The sequence below is a fragment of the Peromyscus maniculatus genome, chromosome 18 (assembly GCF_049852395.1).
Source record: "Peromyscus maniculatus bairdii isolate BWxNUB_F1_BW_parent chromosome 18, HU_Pman_BW_mat_3.1, whole genome shotgun sequence".
Lineage (NCBI taxonomy): Eukaryota > Metazoa > Chordata > Mammalia > Rodentia > Cricetidae > Peromyscus > Peromyscus maniculatus.
In genome coordinates this window covers 18,728,571-18,746,268 of record NC_134869.1, presented here as the reverse complement: position 1 = coordinate 18,746,268, position 17,698 = coordinate 18,728,571, and the positions used below count along the sequence as shown (strand labels likewise).

General features: G+C 47.9%; 1 protein-coding gene across 1 annotated transcript in view; it reads right to left on the bottom strand.

Annotated features, from left to right (window-relative positions):
* Positions 1-17,473, bottom strand: part of Hal (histidine ammonia-lyase) — a 31,349-nt gene extending 13,876 nt beyond the window's left edge. The window contains exons 1-16 of the mRNA XM_006988458.4: positions 16,812-17,473; positions 16,378-16,438; positions 16,244-16,271; positions 15,820-15,894; positions 15,666-15,738; positions 15,494-15,560; positions 14,895-14,932; positions 14,158-14,283; positions 11,764-11,903; positions 9,994-10,041; positions 9,227-9,374; positions 7,984-8,079; positions 7,796-7,854; positions 5,779-5,859; positions 3,040-3,105; positions 2,799-2,964 (exon numbers count right to left, since the gene is read on the bottom strand). Coding sequence (XP_006988520.1) covers positions 2,799-2,964; positions 3,040-3,105; positions 5,779-5,859; positions 7,796-7,854; positions 7,984-8,079; positions 9,227-9,374; positions 9,994-10,041; positions 11,764-11,903; positions 14,158-14,283; positions 14,895-14,932; positions 15,494-15,560; positions 15,666-15,738; positions 15,820-15,894; positions 16,244-16,271; positions 16,378-16,438; positions 16,812-17,058 — 1,519 coding nt within the window. The 5' untranslated portion in view covers positions 17,059-17,473. The remainder of the gene's footprint in view (positions 1-2,798; positions 2,965-3,039; positions 3,106-5,778; positions 5,860-7,795; positions 7,855-7,983; positions 8,080-9,226; positions 9,375-9,993; positions 10,042-11,763; positions 11,904-14,157; positions 14,284-14,894; positions 14,933-15,493; positions 15,561-15,665; positions 15,739-15,819; positions 15,895-16,243; positions 16,272-16,377; positions 16,439-16,811) is intronic.
* Positions 17,474-17,698: the final 225 nt, after the last annotated feature.

The following is a 17,698-nucleotide window of genomic DNA, read 5'->3' as shown; positions in this document are numbered from 1 at the left end:
GCAGACGCAGGCGGATCTCTGTGAGTTCAAGGCCAGCCTGGTCTACAGAGTGAGATCCAGGACAGGCTCCAAAGCTACAGAGAAACCCTGTCTCCAAAAAACCAAACCAGGGACTCTTATTAAATAGAAATTACTGTTTAGTTAGTGCTCCTGAGGCTAAGCAGAGCCCAAGACCTCATATGTATAGTTAGTCCATTTAATACTCAAGACAGCCCGATTTAAGGTACAGTTATCATCACATACTCTACACCGCAGAGGGCTGAGGAATTATCACCAAGATAAAGAGGCCTGACACCACACTGATTATAAATGGCAGATCTGGGGTTTAGATGCCACTGGATGCTTTCAATTAACCATCATGTTACCTAGCCCTCTGAGGTAGGACTGTTAAAGAAAATACAGGATGCTCAGCTGAATTGGGATTTTGGGATTAAAAACCAGTGTTTGGTTGTTTTTGTTTTGTTTTGTTTTAAGCACAAGTAGATCCCAAGTAATCCAAATAGAACTGGGTATCCTACATTTTTGGTTGTTGTTGAATCTGGCTACTCTATTTTAAGATTATGTACTGATGAACCCAAGATGCTTGGTATGGACCAGCAGCAGGAACAGAGAGAGTGGACTCCTGAGAATCCTGAGCAACCCCAGTGACAATCCTGAGCAGCCTAGTGACAATCCCACCCTTGGAGGAGCCACAGCTACCACAGTGCATCCCAGCCATCATCCCAGCAACCAACAGCATGTAGACCAGGACCCCAGGCAGCCTCGTACCCACAGCATGTGCCTGGGAAGGAAGGTTTTCAGAACTGTAAAGCGGTTTCATTGTAAGGAATGGGTATGGTTTGATTGAGAGGAATGATACCAAGAAAGATGTATGGAGAGAGTAAAGGTTGCAGGCCCTGGTGGAATTCAAGCCCAAGGCAGTAAAGACATAGCCTACTACAACCGTTGTAGACCGTCTTTATGTGGTAGAGGTCCTCCATGCAGTTACCATCAGTGTTACCAGAATTATGAGAGTTAGGAAAGACCGAGGGATCAGAAGGCCAGGCCCAACAACGCCCACGCTATTTTAGACAGAGGTTCCCCACTTTCCACATGCTGGGACCACCCTATTCTAACCCTCTTGTGCAGGGAGACTAGATAGAGGCTGCTGACAGCCGGAGAGAGAGACAGCAAGACAGACCAGTGAGGCAGGCTGTGTTTGGGGTTACAGGCCATGATGCCATGGGATCCCTCATCCTGGAAGACAGCCTAGAGATGACAGTAATGGCGAGGGAAATGAGAACCAAGGAGATAAGACCCAAGGTCGGTAGCCACCTCAAAGTGTTGCAACTTCAATCACAATGCAAATACCCAGAGAATCTTAAACCACAAGATGCAAGCAGGCGATCCACCCACGGAGGACTCATCTGCTTATGCTGAGCAGGGCGGACCTGAGTAAATGGCAGTGTATCGGCCATTCCATCAAGCATTTAGTCATCCAATCAGGGACACAGGGCATGGCATTCCAGCAGCAGGAAATACAAAGATGGCAGCTGAAGACCCTAAGGACTTGTCTTTTGTCACTTGGCCACATAAGATGGAGCTATCTGTATTGTCTACAAAGCGTGTGGTTAGAATAAATACTTTTACCTAAGGTTGTCTCTTTTGGATAATGACAAAAAGGTTTTGTTGCTTATTTACTTATTTACTTATTTATTACCTCTATCTATCTGGTTTCTTTGTGTAGTTTTGGTGCCTGTCCTGGAACTCACTCTGTAGACTAAGCTGGACTTGAATTCACAGAGATCCATCTGGCTCTGCCTCCCAAGTGCTGGGATTAAAGGCATGCACCATTGCCACCCAGCTGCCATTGAAGATTTTTAAGCTGTTTCATAATCTGGTTGAGTTTTTTTTTTTATTTCATTTTTAATTTGTAACAAGCTTACCATTGATTTAAGTCAACCAACTGAAAGTACCTGTTACTAAAGTGCTTAAATGATGATGATGGTGGGTGGTGGAGGTGGGGGTGGGGGTGGTGGTGGTGATAAAAAGAGATCAAGGCAGCGAGTGCACGAAGCTGGGTACCAGTATGGCTGTACTTGAGTTCTGCCCTGTATCCAACTACTGTGCGACATTGGAAAAGCCACTCAGCTTCTGGAATCTCTAATTACTCACCTGGCCAATGAAGAAGAGAGCAGGACCTCGCTCCCTCCTGGTAGTGTTCCGGTTAAGTGAGGGGAAAAACGCAAGGCCGCTGGCACCAACTCTGTGGCAGGCATTGTTCTGGTGCCTTAGTTATCTGCTCCTTGCAATCTCAAATCAGAAACTGGCTTCCCGGAAGCTTAGTCTCCAGGAGGCATATTGCTTCCTGGAAGTATTTTTATATGTTTTGAGAGCATCTTAATCTTTTAGTGGGTAGTCGATCTAATAGAAGATCTACAGAGTTTAAGCATTCGGTCTGGCTCAAGTTTTGCCATCAACTATAATCCTCTCTGTCTTTTTTTCCCCTCTGATAGTCTTTGGGGGGGGCAAAGCTACATAGATGAAGTTCAAATGCAATGTCAGGATTGCTTTCTCTGGGCAATTTTCCATTTATGCCCCATGGTTGCGTTATTACCCTCCAGCATTCCCTTGTTTAGGTTTTATTTTCTCTAAGGAAATGTGGAGATTCAACCTGCTTGCTGTGCTAAACGTGAGAGGCAGGAGGTCCAAGGAGGTGGAGCAACATCCAAGCTCATGCCAAGGCAAATGCTGCCACTTTCAGGGGACCTGGGAAGCCCAGGGGCGGCTTACGTTCTGACCAACGGTAGTGTCCTTACCCAGGGCTGCTGCCGTGCAGTGGGCTATCATGAATCCCGAGTTCAGACCTCCTTCAGCCACCAGGAAGGCAGGCAGCTCGCTGAGGGAGGGGTTACACAGCCTTTCGATTCTTCTTTCACTGATGGCCGCAAGTTCATGGATGCCAATGGCCAAATAGTCCAGGGCCTAAAAGAACACCTCAGTTCAGCTGGCCTGCATTGGGATGTACTTCAGGGTCAGGAGCACACTCAGAAAGCTTACTTTGGCTGGGTATTCACCATGGAAGTTTCCTCCTGAAATTGTCTCTCCTCGACTGGCAAAAACCATCTTTCAAAACGGGTTAAGGCTTAAACATAACATTGTTGGCCACTTCAAAGGTAACTCCTACCCCCATCCACTTGTTTTTAGTAGTGAAGTGACAGCCATCATACAGATATAGGAAAAGACAAGTTTTCCTATGAGCAGTTGTTGACAGGAACACACACACACACATACACATTATATACACAGATACACAGACACACACAAACAACACACACATACCACATACACAGACACACACAGAGACACATGCACATATACATACATACACAACACATCACACACACACACACACACACACACACACACACACACACACACACACACACACTGAAGGTAAATTGTGTGCTGGTAATTGGAGCCCAAAAGCATGGGGCATGAGATGTTTTCCCTTGAGATCAGTGATGTTGACTCCCATAACTTTTCTAATCTGCCAATTTAACACTTGCAGTCAAAACCTAAAACAGCAACCACTGGTTTGAAACCAAATTCTGTTTCCTCTGTGGAGCTGTGGACCCATGCTCCATAAAAGAAGCTGTTGAATAGACAATTTGGCTGACAGAGCACACATCAAAACATCTGGAATAATCAACGCTGGGACTGTTTTTTCCCACTCTGTCCTCTGAGACCTGTGTGAGTGTTCAGGAGTCAACAGGCCGTACAGACCTACTTCAGCGGGAGGGAACTTTGGACTCCCGGACTCCTGTGACTACCCCAGGGATAGTTCCAGTCTATCACACACTTTGCTTAAGCCCACAGGCACAAGGGCAAATTTAATAAAATACCCTTCATCCTGGTTCCCAAAGCTCATGTTTTCCCTCTGGGCTTTATAAACAATCTATTTAGCTATTCATTATCAGAGTTTGCATCTGTGGCATGAGCCAACCTCCGAATGACAATATTCGGAAGAAAAAATTGTCTAGACTGAGTGTGTGCAGATATTTTCTTGTCATTATTCCCTAAATAATACAATAAAACAACTACTTATGTAGTGTTTACGTTGTATTAAGTGTCATGGGTAATCTAGAGAGGACTTAAACGTATACAGGAAGAAGTGTGTACACCATCCACGGTAGATTAGAGACTTGAGCACACAAAGATTTTGCGATGGGAATCCCCCACACAGACACAGTCTTCTCTCTGTCCTCTGCATCCCTGCATCGACTGCTGCTCTAATTTAAAAAAAAAAAAAAAAAAAAAAAGCATGTTGTATTATTCTCTTGTTTCCCAACTTGGTTGGTCATTAGCATTCCAGCAACTTGTGACTTCCCTCCCTAACAAGGTGGCATTTTGCCTGCAGTACAACATGGAGAAACCTGTTCCCTCAGGGAACATCAGTACTAGAGGAGCTCTCAACTATCTGAAAATTCATCCACAATCAAGAGTCTTTTGTAGAGAACTTATGGCTAACATTACAGCTGGGGGAAAATTAAATAGAAAAATGTCATCCATGTCCAGTAAACTCATGCTAATCCTTTCCATTTTAACTCTTGAGTTACCCTTAAAGGTCTAACTGTGCTAGTATAGAATTGCCCCTCAGCCGGGCGATGGTGGTGCACACCTTTAATCCCAGTACTCAGGAGGCAGAGCCAGGCGGATCTCTGTGAGTTCGAGGCCAGCCTGGGCTACCAAGTGAGTTCCAGGAAAGGCGCAAAGCTACACAGAGAAACCCTGTCTCGAAAAAAAAAAAAAAAGAAAAAAAAGAAAAAAGAAAAAAAAGAATTGCCCCTGCACCACTGAAGAATAAACCCATGAGATCAGGCCACATAGCAGGCGTGAGAACCACTGTTCCTTCTGGGATGAGTGAGCGATTAATAATCCCAAAGATTATCAACTGCCGGTTTGAACTCACCATGAGGTGATCTCAGAAAACATAAAATGAAATCTTAAGGCAGGCTTACAGAAAAAGCACACTCAAACCTCGGGTGAGAAGCCTCCCCCAGATGTGGGGTAGCCCACCATCTGTTGGGGTAGCCCACCATCTGTTCACCAGGGCTGTGAGACGCCCTCAGCCATTTCTCCCGTATGGAGAACGGAGGCAGCCGTGGAACGGGAGGAAAGAGTTCTTAAGAGGACTGCCTGTTTTCAAAGGCAGCGACGCCTCTGTGAAGACTGGACCCTGACTAATTATCTCAGCTTCAAAGAAGGAAAACAGATTCTCTCGGGGAAAGGGATCCCGTTAAGGGAGGAAAAGCGCCCTCCACAAGGAACGAAAGCATTCTTACTGTGTGTACGGATACAGATACTCTGGCCCGAGTCAAGCCCACGCCAGAAAGAAGCCTGGGGATGGGGATGTCTTACATCACCGGAAATAAGCACCCTGCATCACTAGAACCAGGCTGTGGAAGGGAAGGCCAGCCCAGAAGGCTCTGATCAGATCCGCAACAACCTCAGCAGCGGGTTTTCAATCAGTGCCTCGGTGAAACACATCCACCAAGGCTGCAGGCGCTGCCTTAATCTTTTATGGGCCAATTTTAAAAGCGCAGCATGCTAAACTCAAAACCTAAGAGTAGGTTCACATGTCTGCTTCTGCCACTTACCGACTCTGACCTGGAAGGAGCCACTGAGTACTCGGCCTCAGGGACTTACTCATCTACCTGTGAGATGGGGTCATTCGACACAGAGCCTCACACAGCCAGCTAGAGAAAACAGCACATGCGTAGAACATGCAAAAGATACAGGGTTGTCTGTGGCACTGTTGAGCTCTGTAGTGATGATGTCCTTCACAAACGCTATGGTGTCATTCACTACACCGTGGACCTAAAGCACAATAAAAAAAAATAAGGCCTATAATTAATATCCCAGTGAGGATGCCAATATTCCAGCTGGGCGGTGGTGGCACACACCTTTAATCCCAGCACTTGGGAGGCAGAGGCAGGAGGATCTCTGTGAGTTCGAGGTCGGCCTGGGCTACAAAGCCAGTTCCAGGAAGGGTGCAAAGCTACACAGAGAAACCCTGTCTCGGGGGAAAAAAAAAGCCAATATTCTTGGAAGATGGCATCTTCAGGCTTTTCTTTGTAACTGCTTTGCAGTTATGATCACAAAAATGATAATTGGCTCCTTTAGGATATGAAGACAACTGGTAAGTTTTCAGCAAAACAAATTAGAGCACATTAAGATAATACATAAAATAAATATAAAAATAATTAGACTAATATGCAAAACGTTGTGGTATAGGAAAAAGTGCCAGCCCTGGTCACAAAGAATTTCGTTTCCAGTGGTAGGATATAGGTAAGTTAGGTTTCTGGTTGAAACAGAGACTTGGGAAGTAGACGGTGGGAGCCTCCTTTCCATTCATAAGAAGTAAATAAGATACTATAGGTGTGTCTTGGACGTGACTCACAGAGATCACCCAGACGGTAGCCATCAAGGGCCTGATGTCATGAATCATAAAGCATCACACTAAAGATGCTCATGCCGGGTGGTGGCGGCGGCGGCGCACGTCTTTAATCCCAGCACTCGGGAGGCAGGGCCAGGCGGATCTTTGTGAGTTCGAGGCCAGCCTGGGCTATAGCGTGGATTCTAGGACAGGCACCAAAACTACACAGAGAAACCCTTTCTTGAAAAAAGAAAAAAAAAAAAAAAGACCAAACAACAACAAAAAGTGCTCATAAGGAAAGCAGCCACCCTGCACCTTGCCCCAGGACAGCCAAGATGTACTTCCTGGCTTCTCCCAGAAGTCTAGGAGATAAAGATCTATGGTCTTGGGCAAGGAGGGTACCGAAGCCTGATCGTCAGGTCCTGAATTTCACAGTTGGGAAAATTCAGTGAATCAGTATTTGGAAGACACCGATAACGGAGCCCATCATCTGGAGCCAGTCATCATTCTTAGAGGAGCAGGGACCCTTAAATCAGGACTTACTCCTACGGTGTAGTTAATCTGGCAATTCTTTTCCATAGAAGTTTCTGAACTATTACTTAATAAACTAGTCAAGTAGGACGTGTTGAGTCACAGTAAGTGAGGGTAATTATTCTAGGGAAAACACCTTTTTTATTCTCTCTACCAGAACATGACTGACAAATTGTTTCTTGAGATGATCATAATTGCTCATCAGTCAGATTATGTAAAAAAAAAAAAAAAAAAAAGCTGCACACATTTCTTATTGAAAGCTGTGTCAGAGATTCATTTTTTGATTGTTCATATTTTATCATAAGATGAAGATAAAGCATGCCACATAGGCACTTGAATTCTGAAAGACTGACACTTGCCTGTGAACAGCCCTGATTGGCTGGCTGCAGTTTTTCCCTACAGAAAGAACCAGTGAGACTCTTCAATGCTACTTAGCTGTTGTGGTACATCAACACAGGAGATCAAGATATGGGAGGTTGCTGGGCAGTGGTGGCGCATGCCTTTAATCCCAGCACGCGGGAGGCAGAGGCAGGAGGATCTCTGTGAGTTTCAGGCCAGCCTGGGCTACAGAGTGAGTTCCAGGAAAGCCACCAAAGTTACACAGAGAAACCCTGTCTCGGAAAAAAAAAAAAAAAAAAGTATATGGGAGGTTCAGCCGACCCAGTAAGAAGTTGATTAGACGGGAGAAATGGAAATATAAAAGACCCTATTTTTAACAGTAGCAGTAGAGAGATTTGGATTACATTCCACCACGACATGGTTTTCTAAAACCTTCCTCTTTTTCTATTGTTTTCCCTCAGAATTCGTGGCGAGAGCTTTTGCTGGTCTCCTGTCTCTTGACTTTACCTGTGGACAGCAGCGTAAGGTGTACGCGTCTTGGACACGGTCACAGAACCTGTGGCTTTCTGTGTAAGGAGGGGGGAGGGGGGAGGGGTGGGGGGAGGGGCGGCGGGGAAGAAAACAGACGACACATTACTGGTCTCCCCAGCGCACACAACACCAACGAGCCCCCTCCAACCAAACGTTGTCCAGACCTGCAATTTCTGATGGGTGGTGGTCCGAGTCCAAGAGTGACCGGAACCGAAAAGCAACTTCAATTTGCCCTCGGTGAGGACGGACAGCATGAATGTCTAGAGTTGAAGGAAGCAAAAAAAAAAAAAAAAAAAAAAAAAAAAAAAAGTCTGAGCAATTCAGATATTAGAACGAACCACAGAGGGGGCGGGACCATCCACGGTGCTGGCAGAGTCCCCTAAAGTCCTGGGGGTTCTCACCCATCATGCCAAATTAAATGCTTCAACCCAAAGGTTAAATTTTCCTTTACTTGGTTGTCTCTGTTGCACGTGTTGGAGTCCACACTGTTTGCAGAATACACTTAGAAACTTAACTCCAGGCCCACCCTCAAAGGTACTAGGCTGAAGGCAACGGAGAGCATGTATAGTGGCTTAATTTGACCGAGTCATTTTTGGACATTTTCTGCTTTACTTATTATTAGCATGGAGCCCTTGACCTTCATTAATTTCTAGAGAAGATACAAATACTTAGATCATTTTGCCTTCCCAATTTTCTTATCAGGGCAATCGCAATCTCTCTCTCTCTCTCTCTCTCTCTCTCTCTCTCTCTCTCTCTCTCTCTCTCTCTCTCTTTCTCTCTCTGTATGTATGTGTGTGTTTCTGTCTGTCTATACATGCATGAGCACATGAATGCCGAGTGTATATGAATGTATGTATGGAAGCCAGAGAACAAGTGTGGGTGCTATTCCTTAGGCACTGTCCACCTTCTCCTTCCCCGTAAGTTTTCACTTTGAGACAGAGTCCCTGACTGGCCTGAAACTCATCAAGTAAGCTAGGCCGGCCAGTGAGCCCTAGGGATCTGCTGTCTCCATCTCCCGAGCTCTAGGATGACAAGTACACACCACCACGTCCAATTTTTAAAAAGTCAGGTCCTTGGACTTGCAAAACAAGATCTTCACCTACTGCGCTCTCCCTAACCCCTTTTTTAAGAGTTTCGAGTCTTACAAACTGACTCTTAAAGCAAAGCCTAGTTTGGCATACCCAGATTACCGGGTGACCTGGAACAGATTGCTTTGGCTCTCCAGGCCAGTGTCTGTCTTGAGAATGGAATTGCTACAGGACTCAGTGAAGCTGTGCCGTCCTGGGTCTACTAGGGGACATGTGGGGCTTCTCACCCTTCCCTGGCACCCACGCCCTCCGCCTCTGAGCCTAAACCAGTCAACCAAGTCGCCCCGGTTGAATGAGTAACCAAACAGAACCTGCTGACCAGTATCGAAGGCTTTGGTGGTGCCCTTCAGCACCTCAAGGGTTAAGGCAGCCACGATGTCAGCCTGCCTGGCAATGGCGATGGCCCGCTCCACAGCTTCACAGCCCAGGGAAGTGATCATCTGTGTCCCATTAATGAGTGCCAGGCCCTGTGGGGGAAGGAAGAGAAGTTTCTTAGTGTGTTCACCGCAAGGGACCCACAGGCCAGCAGGTCTGGTATCTTCTGCTTCGGCAGGAGAGACACCGGCCAGTCAGTGGAGCTCCGTGTCGTGGGTGTGCTTTCACAAGGGTGGGCCAGTCACGCAGATCCGCAGCACATCTGGAACCATTAGCACAGCGCTGGCCCAAGGGTGCCTGATGGCTGTGCCCCTGTCAAGGCAGCCCTGTGACCCAGTAGTGAAGAATCCGAGCAGCATCGACAGACCTCTGGGTTGTGTTGTTTATTAACTTTCTCACCACGACAGAGACAAGACATCTGCAGACTATCCTGGTCCAAAGCTGGGGCTGAGAGCATCTTCAGGGGCTGACTGAGCAGATCTGATCGAGCTCCTTAAACACTGGGTTTGAAATTTATGTTCTTAGAGAACCCTCAGGGACTTGTGCCGTGACTCATCTTAAATATTCACGGAGGAGCCCTCTCTCCAGGGAGCAGCTATGAATCAACACATCGGTCGTCTTTGTGTCAAGGAGCCACTGAGGCTGGCATTGAGGATGAGACAGGGCATATGTGATTTGTTAACACAAACACGTTTTTCTTGACCTCCTTACCTCTTTCGGTTTCAGAACAATGGGTTTCAACCCATGGGCTTCTAGGACCTGTTGAATGATTAAAAGCATGAACTCGGTTATTATTTGAAATATCAGCTTAATTTTTTTTATTTCATATGGAGCCCAGTGAAGTACTTTCAGTTCCAAAGTTTGTCTTATAAAAGACTATGCCTACATAAACTGGTTCTGGCCAGATTCTTGAGGGCAGCGTCTATGTCTATTTAGTTGGAAATCAGGCTTAGTTTTTAAATAACTTGTGGACTTTTGAACCAAGGCAACTTGGCTGCCTACAGAATACATTTTGCTTTCAAGTTCTTCTGTGCTGGGCGTCAAGCTTTGAGACTCACCCAGATATACCTGCTCTCAGTTAAGGCTGGGCTCTGGGCTGACTGTCTATATACATGCTTCTGCATCCAAAGAGGGACCCCCAAACAGTCCTCTGCCCTTGTTTCTGCAACCTCTGTCATCGACAGAACCTCAGAGCGGGACTTGGGAGCAAATGTGTGCACACTAATGAAGAGGAGATTATGGAATCCCCTCAACAAGGTAGAGCTAGAATCCCAAGAGGAAAGGGACAGAATATGTTTTCTCTCAAATAACAAAAGTACAAGATGCTGCTACATTGAGGTTCTCCTGGTAGGGGGATGGAGTTAAAGTAGGAGAAAGACAGACCAATGTCACTCAACTCTGTCTATTTCTGGGGGCCTGAGTACTTCTTACTGCAGGGTGTTGTTCTGGGCTGAGGGTGTGAACAGTAGACACCGTCAAGCTCAGGGCAATCAGGTCACTCATAGGCTGAATGCTATCAAGCATATATAGGGAAGAAATAACACATAACCGCATATGTGTGGGTGACCTGGAAAGGATCAGAGGAGCAGAGCGGGTAGATTCCTAGAGGACTTTTCAGAATTAAAAAAAGGAGAACAAAGTGTTGAGTGATCTGCTTAGCCCAGAGTACATTTGAGCTGCAGGCTAACTCTAGTTTCTGCCATGGAGAGCCTTGGGTAAAAGGGACTGTGGGGATCATATGAAAAAAACACTCTTGAAGCCACATCATGTCTGAACTTTATCTTCAAGATGTTTAACCAGGATGTGTTTGGATTTGCTGTTGACCCAGGTCAGGCTGGCTGCCATGTGAAGGTATCTGAGGAAACATTGTCCACAGAGACAGAACCAAGATAGGCTGCATGGAAGAAAGATGACCTGGTCCCCGGATCCCCCAAAGGGCGAGCTAGTTTCTTCTTCCTCCTTGGTCCTCTGTCTCTTTAACTTACTGTCCGGGTACCTCTCATGCCTGCTCATAGAGGACACTTTAAATGATGCGGTGGGCTGCTCGGTTGAGAGTTGCTCATGAAGAAAACATTAAAAGCTTTGTGTAAAACACACTGTTCTGGTGAGCTCATCAAGGAGTACAGATTGTGCTTTCTAGAGGCCACAGAGCAAGCTCTTCTGTCTTTCAGAACTCTCACCTGTAAGACGAGCTCCCCAATACAATTGTGACCCAGTGTGCCTCCCCAGTGGGCACCGGCCGTCTTATGAGTGCGGAATACATTCCTGAAATTAAGACTGCGTTCCCATCTAGAGCCACACATCTTGGGGGCTGGCAGGGGACTAGGGAAGCCAATCTCCTTTCCTGGTGTGTTCCCTAGGCTGGAGGTGACTCATCCATAACTGATCTGCCATAAAGACAGAGTGGCATCCCACACACGGGAGTCTCCTGGCTCCAGCTGAGGAGAATCACTGCGGATGAAGCTGTTATGTGAGGCTTACGTATTTAGCATCGGCCCAGCCACTCTTTGGGGACCACATCTTCCCTTCTCCGATGAGTCCCAGAGCAAGATGAGAGAGGGGTGCAAGGTCTCCACTGGCACCAACAGTTCCTTTCTCTGGAACGTAGGACAGGCAGGAGGCTGCGAGAGGAGGAGGCACTGGTTACCTCGAGAGTGCTTACAGCATTGTGGTTTTCTTTCCTTTGCCAGTGAAGACAACCCTCACTCCCAACAGAGTCTAGAGTCCTTTTGTGGCATACATAGCCAAGGATGGTCATTTCTTAGGCACCATTAATGTGTAAGAGAAGCAGTTGAGCCAGGCGGTGGTGATGCAGGTAGATCTCTGAGTTCGAGGCCAACATGGTCTACAGAGCAAATTTCAGGACAGCCAGGGCTACACAGAGAAACTCTGTCTTGAAAAACAGAGAGAGAGAGAGAGAGAGAGAGAGAGAGAGAGAGAGAGAGAGAGAGAGAGAGAGAGGAGAGAGAGAGAGAGAGAGAGAGAGAGAGAGAGAGAGAGAGAGAGAGAGAGAAGAACCAGCTGAGTTGTTATAAAAAGAGAAGAGTGTAGAGGGAAGAAGGAAAGAGGGAAGAAGGAAGTAAGAAGGGAGGGAGGGAGGGAGGGAGGGAGGGAGGGAGGGAGGGAGGGAGGGAGGGAGGGGAGGAGGAGGAGGGAGAGAAAATGTGTGTATGTGTGTATGGGGGCAGGCAGGCATCCAGAGGGAAGGACACAGCCCGTGCTCAGGCTGTCGTGACTCCCCTCTTGGGATTCTACCAATATCTCAGAAACACAATTACAAACTAGCTGTTGCTCATCACGTCCTGGTTTACAAGAGCAAAAAGTTAGAAATAATTGAAATACAGAATTAAGGGGCCTTCATGTGATCAGATTATATGCAGTCATTAAAAGCTGTTGGAGAATGCTTAAAAACTGTAAGTGTTTACTTTAAAAACCATGGGTTTGCCGGGCGGTGGTGGCGCACGCCTTTAATCCCAGCACTCCGGAGGCAGAGCCAGGCGGATCTCTGTGAGTTCGAGGCCAGCCTGGGCTACCAAGTGAGCTCTAGGAAAGGCGCCGCAAAGCTACACAGAGAAACCCTGTCTCGAAAAACAAACAAACAAAAACAAACAAACAAACAAACAAACAAACAAAAACCATGGGTTGTTCTAGAAGGACATGGCACACCAAAGTATTATTAACCCAGTTCTTTAGGGCAATAAATTCGCAGGCAAAATTTCTCTCTCTCTCTCTCTCTCTCTCTCTCTCTCTCTCTCTCTCTCTCTCTCTCTCTCTCTCAACATTCAGTTATCACCTCATACACTATGACCACTTATGCATACACATGTTAATACAAGAGTTACCCCCCCCCCAAAAAAAAGGGAAGCTTCTGTTTCCTAAAATAAAGCCCTGATGGTGGTGATTGTTTCCACAGCTGTTGCTAAATAATATCAGTTAGACACATCAGTGCCAACAATTGGCCAGCTTCCAAACTGTAGCTGACCTGGGGGATTCTCAGAGCAGCAGGGACCCAGGGACGCCTTAGCTGTGCATCCATCAGAGCATAGGTTGCATTCAGAGCTGGAGTTCTACTGTCTTGGGTTTGAGGCTTATGGTGGAGCAGAGCTTGCAGATGGGTGTTGTGATCACTATGGATCTGTGCAGATGGCCCTATGGCCCGTAGACTGTGACCTTCCCTGGTCAGTGTGTCACATTTATGAGTCCCCTGTGCCCTCTGCATAGCAACTCAAGCGTCTGGTCTTCTCTGCAGGACATGAGACCTTACTTCTTTTCCTGTTCCTTTCCCCCAAGGATCCCTGGGATTCCCAGTGACCTGATGTTTTATCCTGAGCTGTGGGGAGGGACGGCTTCCCAAGCCTTGCGAATCTGGTCTCCCCTTTAAGGACTGAGTTGTGCTGCATCACGTCCTATCCCACAATGGCTTCATGGCTAAGTCAATTGTTAACCTCTTCACGCGTTGACCTGCCTTTTAACAAAGTTAGATTTCCGTGTGCAAGTGCAACTTGTCCATCATCTGGGAAACACTAGGAGTCCAGATTCCCGGGTATCTTGGAATGACTTGGTGCAATTTCTCTGATCATAGACGGGCACCATTGAATAGAAAGCTCTGTGTAGGCCTGAACTTACTGGCATACTGGCAGGGCTCACACTTATCTTAAACGCTAGATGAAGGATACCACAAGATGGGTTGACATTTATGGAAATAACTAGGGCTGCCATCCCTGCTACCTGACAGCTGGCTCTCCTCCCTGCCAAACCTGTTTTACACTCGTCTTGATCATTTTCCTTTTAACCTTGGCACCTAGTCATCCAAATCTGCTTTTGGGGGTGTGGCCAACTTCTCCGAAAAGTCAAACTAAGGACCCATGGCCTTACCATTAAATACTTCAATAACTTGTTTCAGGGTCTCCAAGGAGATCCCGCTGTACCCTTTGGCTAGAACATTGATCCTCAAAGCCAAGAGCATCCGGCACCTCTCAGGGCTGAGTGGTTTCCCGACACCTACAGAGCAGAATTGTCATTTTCTTCAAGAAGAAAAACAAAACAAAAACAAATCCCTCACCTCCTGCCTGCCCCCACCTCCTGGGTCCTTCTCCACTTCTGACAGTCTCCCCCTGGCTTTCTGGATGGACAGTGATGCCGATTGCCTGTCTTGCTCCTCCAAGCCTTGTCCAGACCAAGCTGGAGGCCCAAGTTCTCCTTCTCAATTCCTTCCTTAAAGTCCTTCAGTGGACCTCATCTTCCCAGACGCCTTTAGAATACTGCAGGGAGGCCTTGACACGGCTTCTTCAGTGTGCTGGGCCCAGGGCTCATCCTACCTAGCTCATGCCCTGAATGCTAGCCTTGTTCTCTTCCCTAAATGCACTCCTATCTTCATAGGATTGGATACATGCTCCTATCTCAAGCCCATCCCTCCACCAGGCCCATTCTGTTTTCTGAGCTGCAGCAGAAGGTTGGTCTTGTCTAATGCCGTCTGTTCACACTCCTGGGTCCCCGATACCCAGCCCTTGAATGCACTTGGAACACATCAGCTGATGTGGCTGGTAGCACTATCTAATCAATCATGTGATCTAATGTGATTTAGGAGGCACCCAATACTAGGAACAATTTACCTGAAGAATGGGAACGAACTAAGTTGACCTGGAGCTCCCTGAAAGAGAAAGATGAGAACCCTCTTAGACACCTTGCGTGAGCATGCTCCCTCCAGCTGGGAATATAAAGGGGACAACCGTAAGATTTTAGATGGGCGGCCGCATGCAGTGAAAGGAAACAGCTGGTCTTGTTCTCTCGTGATGAGTTGGGTACAAGTCAACTCAAGCCTCACACTGTTCACCAAGATACATGAGAAGCCTGGCTGTCTTCCAGGGTTGTGTGAGAATTTGTTACCCAAGGCTTGGTCTGAAACAGTGGTTCTCAACGTATGGGTTGCGACTACTCGGGGGTCGCATATCAGACATCCTGCATATCCAATGTTTATATTATGATTCAGAACGGTAGCAAAATTACAGTCATGGAGTAGCAATGAAATAATTGTATGGTTGGGGGTCACCACAACATGAGGAACTGTGTTAAAGAGTTAGGAAGGTTGAGAACCACTGGTCTAAAGCAAGTGGTCAATGAATGTCCATGTGGCAAACGTGAACGACCTCCATGGAGGCGAACTCTTAAAGTTGGGGCAGATGGGTTGTGAGCGCATGCACCTGAGACTTACTGTAGCTTATGGACGGGGATTACCGTTCTGGCAAATTTCCCAAAGCCTGTGGTGATGCCGTAAACAACTGGAACACAAAATAAGCAGACACCCCCGTGATTAGACTCAACGGAGGTTTCATTCTCCCGTGTGTCCGTAAAAATAATGTCAGGACGGCCGGAGAAAGAGGTACCTGTTTTTTCTTTTATGATGCTGTCTATGACTTCCCTCGACTGCTGCACTTTCTTCTCAGCAGTTGAAGTGAGCTAGGAAAAAGCACGAGCACATGAAAGTCTTCCGTGTCCAGTGGAAATGGAACCGCCCCTTCTTCCCCCTTCCCCACATACCTTTATCTTGTAACGTCCCTTCCCCAAGTTGACCAGATCCTCCGTGCTCAGACTGTCCCCATCCAAGGCAATGTACTGCACAAAAGGAGTGAATCTCAGTGAGTCGGGGGGACCTTCTGAGGGCTAGCCTTGGACACAGCCTGATGCCAAAGATATTTTAATTATTGTTGTGAGGCATCAACGTGCTAATGAAGAACATTCCTGGCTTACAAGGAGACTGGACACGAAAAGCCAGGAAAATCGAGGCCAGGTTCCCTGTAGTACCACTCTGAGCTGGCTGAACCTGTCCTTAGGTGTGGTATTCGCTCAGGTACGCACCCCCTCCTCTTTAAAGGGGAGAGTTACCATGTCACCAGACATGACAGGACTTCATCCCCCCCCCGCCCCCCTCCACACACACAAAGAAAAGCGGCTTGCAATTTACCTTTTCAGGCTCCCGATATTTGCTGTATCTGCAGCCAGGTAAAGGAACAGACTGGCAGTGTGCAAAAGCCCCAGCCCCACCAAGTCGGGCCCGGCCGCCCCCAGGGCTGACCAAAGAAGATGCACAAAGGATACAGGAAAACTCCTTCCGGCTGTGAGGGAATGAAGTCAGGAGACATTATATCGCCTTCGATGACTGAAACAAGAAGGGGGGGGGGGGGACTTGCAGACCACAGGGTGCCACCTTAGGGCCGCTGCCAGACCCGGGAACGGCCCCTCCCTACACTCAGCTTGCATGGTCTGGCCATGGCTGCTGGAATGGGACCTCCTGCTTTTCCCCCATGGCCTTAGCGTCTTTTTACAGGAAAGCCAAAAAGCAGGAAGGTAGGCGTGGGACCTAAGTTCTAGCCTGCTTCCACCTTTTACTCTGGCGGTCACTTCTTTTAAGTCTGAAAGCTCAGCACCCCTCTGCTGCGGGCCTTAGGTCGACTGAGGTCTATGCCATGGTGGAAGGATTCTGTAATTGCAAGGGGATTCGGCCCGTCCCGTTCCCCTGCGGGGCCACGCACCCACTTCCACGAACTCGTTGTCCTCCAAGGCCACCTCCAGCAGGTCCTCGTTATCCAGCAGGCCCAGGCCCTTGCAGCGGCGCACGAGGAAGCGCACTTCATCCACCGAGGCGAAGCCACCGTTGTCGGGCTTGTTCTTCATGTAGCGCCGCACCGCCTCGCGGCCCAGCCAGCCGACCGTGAGCCTCCCGTCCTGGCAGGGCACCGCCAGCCATTCCCCACGCACGTGCACCGTGTACCTCGGCATGGCCCGGTTACCGTGACCGTCCCTCTAAGCAACAGGCCCCTGCGAACCCAGCGCTGGCTCCTTCCCTACCTGCCTACCGTACCGTCCCAGACTGCAGAGCCTTTATCCTTTGCCGGGGAGGGGAGTGCCTGCCGGCCTGGGTGTGGTTGGCAGGGAGATGGAAAATGGATTTTCTAAACACACCCCTTCCCTCGCCTTTACTCATTCACACTTTGAACAAATATTTATTGCCGGCCCTGGTGTTCCTTTGGCCTTTTTGGAAGCCAAACTAGGAGCTGGGGAGAGAGGTATGGGTAGGTGAGTCCACCCTTGAGGCAGCCTTGCAGACAGACAGACCAAGGGTCTCTTCCTCTGGAGGTCTGAGCCCCGCTGGTAACCCCTCCTGATCAGGGTCCCCAGTTCTCTCTCCCTTTCTGGGTTCTTTCTAGAAAGCTGCTCATAAACACCATGTCCCACCCCACCACCCCCTCCCCCTTTAGGGAATTACTCAATTGGGAAAACGCATCCCCTCGGTCAATTGTGACACCCCGGAGTGTGGCAATCCTCATTCATTATTTATTCTACAAACTCATTCTACAAACACATGTTGAGCAATGCCTCCCCGACCCTGATTTGTGCCTCTGAAGCTGCCTGCCACTCC